Source organism: Triticum dicoccoides, chromosome 6B (assembly GCF_002162155.2).
Source record: "Triticum dicoccoides isolate Atlit2015 ecotype Zavitan chromosome 6B, WEW_v2.0, whole genome shotgun sequence".
In the NCBI taxonomy this organism is placed as follows: domain Eukaryota; kingdom Viridiplantae; phylum Streptophyta; class Magnoliopsida; order Poales; family Poaceae; genus Triticum; species Triticum dicoccoides.
In genome coordinates this window covers 352,142,586-352,151,963 of record NC_041391.1, presented here as the reverse complement: position 1 = coordinate 352,151,963, position 9,378 = coordinate 352,142,586, and the positions used below count along the sequence as shown (strand labels likewise).

The following is a 9,378-nucleotide window of genomic DNA, read 5'->3' as shown; positions in this document are numbered from 1 at the left end:
TGATGTTTTCCATGCCGCGCCGCTATCAATTAAGATGTGTGCACACAATAAACATGTTAGTAAGACCAGGTAGATTATATTGTCTAGGACCATCATATTTCTTCACGCAGCTCTTATTTTATGGAAAATTGTTCTGCTCCCGTGGCAACACAGGGAGACAAACCTAGAATTTGTAACAAAGCTAGAGGATTGCATAGAGTCATTAGAGAGGCGGATGGGGGAATAAGTATAAATATGCGAACAAATATATTAACGCTTATAAAATAATCAAAGATATAACTGGTGTTCGACCACTTTAAAATATGTTTGCTCTCTTTGCAACGTATGGGCAATTACTAGTCTACTAAAAAAAACCCAACCGTGCAACAGCTCACCTTATCTGATAGCAAGATTCTGGCCTCGCCATCCCGGAATCCACGTATCTGCAGGCCCCCACCACGTAAAAAACTCACAAACACGCGAGGAAAACAGCGCAGGAATTCGCTAACCACACCCGCCGAGACACCACAGGAAACACAACCCACTCTCTCTCTCTCTCTCTCTCTCTCTCTCTGTCGACTCCCCCCAATCCGCAGCTCCGCGCGCGCTCCTCGCCTCCGCCATGTCTGGCCTCCTCCGGTGGAGGCGCCTCGCCGCCGCAGCCACGCGCGCCGCCTCCACCCTGACCGCAGCCGAATGCTCCCCTGCCATCGCGGCGGTCCCGCCACCGCACCGGCTCCTCCAGGATCGGCGCAAGTGGGAGGGCCCCTCGTCCTCCGGGGGCGGCTCCTCCTCGTCCTCCTCTAACGACGAGCCGGAGCCGCGGCGTATCCGCGCGGAGGCCCACTGCCCGCGCTGCTCCAAGCACATGGACATCCTCTTCTCCCACCGCGCCCACCCCCCTTCAGCCCCCGCCGCTGTCGGCGGCTATCAGACGCTCAACCTCTGTCCCAACTGCCGCACCGCCTACTTCTTCCACCCCAACCACCTCGCGCCACTTCAGGGCACCTTCGTCGAGATCGGCCGCGTCCGGGCTGACCTGCCCCCGGACGGTGTCAGGGTCAGGGACCCCTCCTCATGGGAAGCCATCCGTGCGAGCTCGTCTTCGCGCGACGATGGGGATGGTAGTGGCGTGGCCGTGCATGTGCCGCCCGGGCCACCGTTCCACCCTAGCCTTAACGTCGTCCGCGTAGCCGGAGGCGGTGGCGGGGGAGGAACTGCTGGCGGTGGGGGCGAGGAGGGAGGGGGAAAAGACGGATGGGGCGGGTCGAACCTTGGGAAGGATTTTCCGACACCTAAGGAGATTTCCAAGGGGCTCGATAAGTATGTGATTGGGCAAGACCGAGCCAAGAAGGTGAGGATTCTATACAACTCTTTGCTGTAATCATGCTCCCGTTCACTTGTTTTATTTACTGTTTATATCAGAGATGGCATTTTGCTGCTGCTTTTGGTCAGCTTGTGGGAAATATTGGGTTCTTAATGCTGAATCCAAATGCTAGGTCTTTAATGCCTAGTCCGTGTGCTCCTCTCAGTGCACTCAGCACAACAGTTTTTGTGCCAGTTGTGCTGTGCTAAAACTTGGGGCATTGCTTTCGCGTGGGAACACAATTATGTTCTTTCCTACTTTTTTCTTATTTTGACCCGTGGGAGTTGTAAGAAGCCTACAGAGGGGAGGTTTGTAATGGCAAAAGCAGTTTGAAATTTTGAGCTCCATCAAATGATGGCATGCAAGGAGGGTGTTCTTCCTTTACACCAAGATACATCTGAATTTACGGATTTAACCTATTTTACCCATTGCGTGATAATGAAAGAAAATTTAGTAACCTTTGTTTCGATATACCACTTTTAGAGAAGTTTATGGATATGCAGATCAATGGTGTGGAATTGGTACCTTATACTGAAAGTAATGAAGGGTAATCTGGTAATCTCACCTCTCACACACCATCTGTTCCATGGTAGTTCCAAGTAACGATAATGAACTAACCCAGCCATAGTCGTCAGCTTCCCATGGTCATCAGCTGCATTCACACGCAGATACATTATTCTAGCTCTTTGTAATAGGATCTCAACAGATTGTTGTTGAGCATGTTGTTCCTCCTCGCTCTATTCTAATCTCTATAGACTACCCCATGAGGAAAAATACAAATCATCAAGTTCAGCTGAATACTTCTTCTTTCATGGTATCAGAGCAAGGATAATGCGGTCACCAAGAGCCTATGTGCGGTCTTCCTAGGCAACACACACGCAGTCTCCTTTCTGTCATAAACTATATACCTCAGCACCCTCAAGGAGAGCCATGTGGCAAACATGCATGCCTGAGAAATTCTGCTGCTGTTGCCATCATTGATTGCATTGTTTATGGTCAATTAGCGCTGTACATAAAATGTGCCCGTTCCCTCTTGCTTGGCAGATGGATGCACCCAACTGCACGTTTTACTTCTAAATACGAGCCAATGAATCTGCCCCCAGTCTCTAGCTCAGCGTTGTCAAGCTCAGCCTGAAGCCCGACATGTACACCAGAATTCGTTCGCCACGTTTTACAACAATGTATAGAAGACAGGAAGAGAAATATTGACCTGATTCAGCACAGATCAATCTTGGGCAGCTGTTGTTTTTTATACAGCTTAGTGCCGATAGGCATACAAGGAGATCGATACAGGTACAAGCATTGTGTCCAGTTGTACTATATATGGTAGCCAAATCCAATCTTTACACAATAGAATCCTATTTCGATTGGCTCAGATTTGCTGATTGAGGACTTATGATTACCCACCTATTAGAATATTTTTTGCGGGAATGCTATTAGTATAGTTAATCAGAGTTTTTTTGGCAAACACATTGCATGAGATGTAAATCTTAATGAGATTCATCATATGAGAGGCCTTCGTCAAGGGGACCCTCTGTCCCCAATGTTGTTCATCCTTGTCATGGACGCTCTCAATAGCTTGGTTCAAAAGGCCAGGGATGATGGCTGCTGCAGCCCCTATCTAGCCGACCACTTCGTCATCGTGTTTCTCTTTATGCTGACGACGTGGTGCTTCTTATTGTAATGGTGGCTTCAGATTCGGAGCTGATCAAGGATATTTTACGTGTGCTTGGGGGTGCATCTGGTCTTAAGACGAATATTCAGATGGGTAGTGCTATACCAATCCAATGTTCGGTCGACGACTTGGCTGTCGTCCAGGACCATTTGCCTTCTGAGGTGAAAGAGTTTCCTTGCAAATATTTTGGCCTGCTTTTGTCCATCAAAAACTTACAGCAATCCAAATTCAACCTATCATTGATAGAATTGCTGATCAACTCCGGGATGGAAGGTTGAAGTCATGACACGGGCTAGCTGAGCGGGTAAGGTCATTTTCACATCTTTGTTTGTGTATTTGGCTATGGCCATGGATCTTCCAAATTGGGCTTTGAGGGCAATTGATAAATCAGAAGGGGCTTCTTGTGGAGAGGAAGGAAGGAGGCAAGAGGTGGTCATTGTTTGATTGCATGGCTGATGGTTTGCCGTTCCAAGGAGCTCGAAAGGTCTGGGTATTCTTGATTTAAAACTTGTGGTTGGGCACGGATGCGACGGCTATGGATGCATAAAACCCAACCGGATAAACCTTGGGACCAGATACACTATACTAGTTCATCCTTGTATCAAGGCTCTCTTCTCCACCGCTATTATCTCGGTGGTGGGTGATGGTCGTAACACCCTTTTCTGCATGGATGGTTGGAGGGGCAGTCCATTGTTGATCTTGCTCTGCACCTTTTTGCCCTTATCCCTAAAGCATCGGGGCATCGGGCTAATAGCCGTACGGTTCATGATGCACTGGTGGGACGTTGTTGGGTGCAGGATATTCAAGGCGCTCTCTTGGTGGCTGCTTATCCGAATATTTAAATATATGGGATCTTGTGTCCGAAGTGGAGATCCAGAATGACATTCAAGATAAGCATTCTTGGAGATTTGCTGGAGATGGTTAGTATTCGGTGAAAACGGCCTGCAAAGCGTAAGTGTTCTTTATTGGTTTTAGTTGGTCTGGAACATTTGGAGGTTGATTTGGAAGCCACGTGCCCCTAAGAAATGCCATTTCTTCCTGTGGTTGGTTGCCCATAATAAGTGCTGGACGGCTGACTGCCTTTAACGGAGGGGTTCGCCACATTTCAGATTGTTGCTCATTTTGTGAGCAGGAAGAGTATAAGATTCATCACATCCTTGTCTCTTCTGTGTTTGCAAGAGACTTGGTCCCTCCTGTTCAGACATCTTGCCCATAATAAGTGCTGGACGGCTGATCGCCTTTAACGGAGGGGTTCGCCACATTTCAGATTGTTGCTCATTTTGTGAGCAGGAAGAGTATAAGATTCATCACATCCTTGTCTCTTGTGTGTTTGCAAGAGACTTGGTCCCTCCTGTTCAGACATCTTGGCCTCCCCGACTTGGCGCCCCAATCACCTTCTGCTCATTTATTTGATTGGTGGTCCAGAACCATCTCTACGGTGCCAGGTTCTATGCAGGGTGGTTGGAAATCCTTAATCACTCTTTGTGCTTGGATGATTTAGAAGCATCGAAATGACTGTGTCTTCAGCGGGAGTTCCCAATGTCCAAAGGGTGCTACTGGCCATTAAAGATGAAGCACAACTTTGGTCCTTAGACTGATCATGGGAGAGTCCTGGTCGTGGTCATGGTTTGAGTGTAGGTCGTCTTTTTCTTGCTTCTGACCCGTCCGTTTTAGCTGTTTAGTGGGGCTTGTATGTACATTTATTCTTAATGCAATGATACACAACTCTCCTCTGTATTCGAGAAAAAAAAAGTAAATCTTAATGTAGTTGAGATGATTCGATTGGAAATGGAGTTTGATCAGTGGGTTTTGAGTGTTGTTTTAGTTCAGTTTTCTCCTGAAGATATCTGATAACACTTCACACTAGCACAGGTGAGATCCAGGTGATCGCTAGTTATGGGAGTGCGCTCAAAGGATATAAACAGGGTTTCACAAACAAAAAGGGGAATAAGTTGTCACTCTCCCCGTCATGTAAAAGAACACCATGAAACAATGACAAGGAACTAAACATATTGCGTAGCCACAGTCCACGATTTATCTAATGCGAAGTCTTTGTATGCTTTTCTACAATTTTTATGCAAATTCACAAAGCACCAGTGGTTACTTAACGCTGAGGGCAAACTATTAACTTAATGAGAGTGCTCTTATGTGGATTCCAGCCAGTGAGCGATTCAATCGGGTGTGTGGAATGTGCCCATCGCGGAGCAGGTCATTAGTGCGGTAGGCCTGGATGATCTGGAAGCAGAGGAACGCCTGCGTCTTCGACGGTGCTCAGCCCTTCATTACCGAACTCACGGCTAGAATTAGAGAGGAAGCGACCCTTTGGGTCAGAGCAGGAGCCACAGGCCTAGGCGTAGTCTTACCGACCACCTGGGACGTCCACTGATCCTTTTTTGTTTTGAATCTGTAACCCTCCCTCTCGGAGGCTTGTACTGATGACCCCTCTCTTTTCAATGCAATGAAACGCAAAGTCTTTGCGTTTTATCGAAAAAAAGAGGCCTGCGGTGTCTAGATCCTTGGCAACTTGGTCAATGTACGCTTGGAGTTGTGAGATGTGGCTTCATTTGAGCACAACTTGAGCAAGCCATTGAGATGCAGAGCTTTGAGGCGAAAGTAATGCGGTCCAAACCGGCAAGGATGCTTTGGTGAGAGGAAGTGTTTATCCTTTTAGGGAGGCCTTGGCGTTAGTTTCTCTCCTTGTCTGACACCAGTGACAAGGACTGCTCATGGAGGCATGAACTCGGCATTGACGACCACTTCATCTTTCTGCGTCCTGTGGCTGCCAAGAGCTTGGTAGTGCTCATGGAGAATCGGTCTCTGGCTGCTGCTATGGATATATAGACCCAGGTGGATTTGCTCAACCACAGGTCTGCCACCTCCAACAGTTTTCTACAGAAGCTGTACGGAAAACTGATCAAGATCGCTGGTGATTTCACCTTCAATCAACCTTGACCTGGGTGCACCTTTCCTTGATCTGTACCATCTAACCAAATCTAGTGCAAGTTCCAATGTTCCATACACAATATAGTACAGCTAGTGTTGATGAGATTTGGCGATCAACTATTCGTACTGTCAAGGGTGTTTTTTCTCAATTGTAAGATATATTAGCCTTGAGCGGCAAAGGTGGCATCTAGATATTGATTTAGTATAATCGGCATGATAAGCTCAAGTACTCCTGCTTAGTATTGTGTACTCAACATTCAACACTAACGCTTCCATAGCTTTGATTTTCTGATATGATATTACCATTTAAATTTGTAGGTGCTATCTGTTGCAGTGTACAACCACTATAAACGTATATACCATCAGTCTCTACAGAAAGGGTCAGTTCCATTGTACCACCTCAATTCTTTTTGTTTTGTTTATGAAATGAGTAAGGATATTTATTACTGCACCCACAGAAATTAGAACTCATGCATATCATTCAGCGACTAATTATGTGATGTATAAGCTAAAACCATTAGGTCTGGAGCAGATTTGGGTTGTTCTGATGGAGAAGCTGATGGTGAAGACAATGTTGAACTAGAGAAAAGCAATATACTGTTAATGGGCCCTACTGGTTCAGGTAGCATCTGCAACTATCCTCAGTTGTTGTGATTGGAATAAACTGAATTCTGGTTTCTTCTATGTTGGACGAACTATAATAAAGAGAGAGCGCTCATCAGTACTATTTTGTTTGGATGCTTCATATTTTTCACAGGTAAAACTTTGCTTGCAAAGACATTAGCTCGGTTTGTAAATGTGCCATTTGTAATTGCTGATGCAACAACATTGACTCAGGCAAGTGGTTCGTTATTCACTAATGTTTACATTCTGGAGGATATTATAAGTGCATTATAATGTATAGTACTGAAACTGCACCTCATATACTCGGTTTTAGTTCTACTAAGCGTAAAACCTATTGATTCCAAAGTTTGTCTCCATAGCTCTAACTTTCTATTAACCCCTGTCTGACCATCATCGACTAGCACCACATCATCCTCAAAGAGCATACACCATGGGATATCTCCTTCATTCCTTGTATATCTTTGTTGACCTCATCCATCACCAAGGCAAAAAAATAAGGTCTCAAAGTTGACCATTGGTGCAGTCCTATCTTAATCGAAAAGTCATCGGTGTTGCCATCACTTGTTTGAACACTTGTCACAACATTATCGTACATGTCCTTGATGAGGGTATGTACTTTGTTGGGATTTTGTGTTTCTACAAGGCCCACAACATGGCATTTCGCAGTATCTTATCGTAGGCCTTCTTCAAGTCAATGGACACTATACACAGGTCCTTCTTTTGCTCCCTGTATCTCTCCCTAAGTTGTTGTACCAAGGAAATGGTTTCCATGGTCGACTTCCCGGCATGAAACCAAACTGATTTTTGGTACGCTTGGTATTCCTCTTAAGCGGTGCTCAATGACTCTCTCCCATATCTTCATTATGGCTCATCAGCTTATTTTCACGGTAATTAGTATAACTTTGAACATCCTCCTTGTTCTTGAAGATTAGTACTAATGTACTCCACCTTCATTCTTCTAGCATCTTGTTTGCCTGAAAAATGAGGTTGAAAAGCTTAGTTAGCCATACTATCGCTATGTCTCCAAGGCCTCTCCACATCTCAATGGGGATACAATCAGGGCCCATCGCCTTGCCTCCTCTCATCCTTTTTAAAGCCTCCCTGACCTCAGACTCTTGGATTCACTTCTGAATTCGTTGCACAAAACGTCTGCTGGTATCATCAAAGGAGTCGTCCAGCTCAATGGTAGAGCTCTCATTCTCTCAATTGAACAGCTTGTCGAAGTACTCCCGCCATCTATGCTTGATCTCCTCGTCCTTCACCATGAGCCGATCTGCTCCGTCCTTGATGCATTTCACTTGGTTGACATCCCTCGTCTTCCTCTCTCGGATCTTGGCCATCTTATAGATGTCCTTTTCGCCTTCCTTTGTGTCTAAGTGCTGGTAGAGGTCCTGATGAGGAACAACAGAGGAGGGAAAAAAAATTCATATGTCAAATCTGTTTGCCTACTTCTAGATACTTCTACTCTAGTCTAGTTTTTTTTTCGTTTCTTAACCCTAGCTACTGTTTTCTAGTCTTCTAGCTATGAGGAAAATGGTGAATCTTGTAATGTTTTCTAGAGTGTTCTAGCTATAAGTAGAAGTGAGATGTCAGGGCTTCCCAAAGCCCTACAAACAGAGGTCCTCACCTCTAGTTTGTAACCAGACTATGTACCCCACTACCTATAACAGAACTTGGTGTTCTTATCTAAGATCTTGGACTAGATCTTGTGCTCTAGGAGTTTTGGATTGAACTCCTGCTGCCATATTGTCCTATATTCTCCTCTAGAGCGATATGTAGCACAACACGTTGAAGTAGTTCGTTCAACACTAGTGCTGTTCACTTTGTAGCAGCAAGGTGGAGTGGCTCCTCACAACCTTGTGCTGCTTCAGGTTACTCATACGCCCGATCCCTTGCTTCACTCACTGCTCGCTTTGCAGCCTTCTTTGCCGCCTTGTACCTCTCTATATTGTCTGCATTCCTACCCAGGTGTAGGCATCTGAAATAGTCTTTCTTCTCCTTAATAGCCTTCCACCGCCAGGTACCTTTAGCTTCGCTTCTACTTCCTCTGGTCACCCCAAACTCCTCTGAAGCCACCTTACGAATGCAAGTCACCATCTACATCCACATATTGTTTGCATCACCTCCTTCCTCCCAAGGGCCCTCCTTAATAACCTTCTCAAAAGCCTGAGCCGCCTCCCCCTTGAGCTTCCACCACTTCGTTCTAGCGACTTGCGGCGCTTATCCCGCTACACACGAATCCTAAAGCGGAAGTCAGCCACCTAAAGCTTATGTGAGGGACACCACTCTCTTCAGGTATCACCTTAAAATCTAGTAAAGCATGCATGTCTTCTCTTCTCGAGAGGACGAAATCAATATGGCTAGAGTGTTCACCACCACTAAAAGTCACTAGATGGGATCATCTCTTTTTTAAGAGGGTGTTAGCTACAATCATGTCGTAGGCTAGAGCGAAGCTTAAGACATCTTCTCCTTGATTCCTGATGCCATAGCCAAAGCCCCCATGCACCCCTTCAAAACCTGTGTTAGATGTACCTATGTGGCCATTTAGGGCTCCTCCTATGAAGAGCTTCTCACTAATAGGTACTCCCTCCGTCCGGAAAAGTTTGTCCTCAAATGGATGTATCTAGCACCAAGTTAGTACTAGATACATCTACTTGAGGGACAACCTTGGGACAAGCTTTTTCGGACGGAGGTAGTACACTCCTACCCATATCCTCCAGGCTTCCCAGAACTCCCTCTTAGTGCTCTCATTGTGGCCTACTTGCTGATAACGTTGAGAAATAAGTCCCCA

The 9,378-nt window shown here is 45.9% G+C and overlaps 1 protein-coding gene and 1 long non-coding RNA gene across 2 annotated transcripts in view; both read left to right on the top strand.

Moving 5' to 3' along the window:
- Window positions 1-524: 524 nt before the first annotated feature.
- The window catches only part of LOC119326697 (CLP protease regulatory subunit CLPX1, mitochondrial-like), a 12,571-nt gene continuing 3,717 nt past the window's right edge, over window positions 525-9,378 (top strand). Inside the window, exons 1-4 of the mRNA XM_037600315.1 lie at window positions 525-1,333; window positions 6,282-6,343; window positions 6,485-6,585; window positions 6,721-6,800. Coding sequence (XP_037456212.1) covers window positions 602-1,333; window positions 6,282-6,343; window positions 6,485-6,585; window positions 6,721-6,800 — 975 coding nt within the window. The 5' untranslated portion in view covers window positions 525-601. The remainder of the gene's footprint in view (window positions 1,334-6,281; window positions 6,344-6,484; window positions 6,586-6,720; window positions 6,801-9,378) is intronic.
- Window positions 2,352-5,129, top strand: LOC119326698. The gene is made up of 3 exons (XR_005158120.1): window positions 2,352-2,638; window positions 3,042-3,181; window positions 3,267-5,129. It is a non-coding gene; the product is annotated as an uncharacterized LOC119326698 (long non-coding RNA).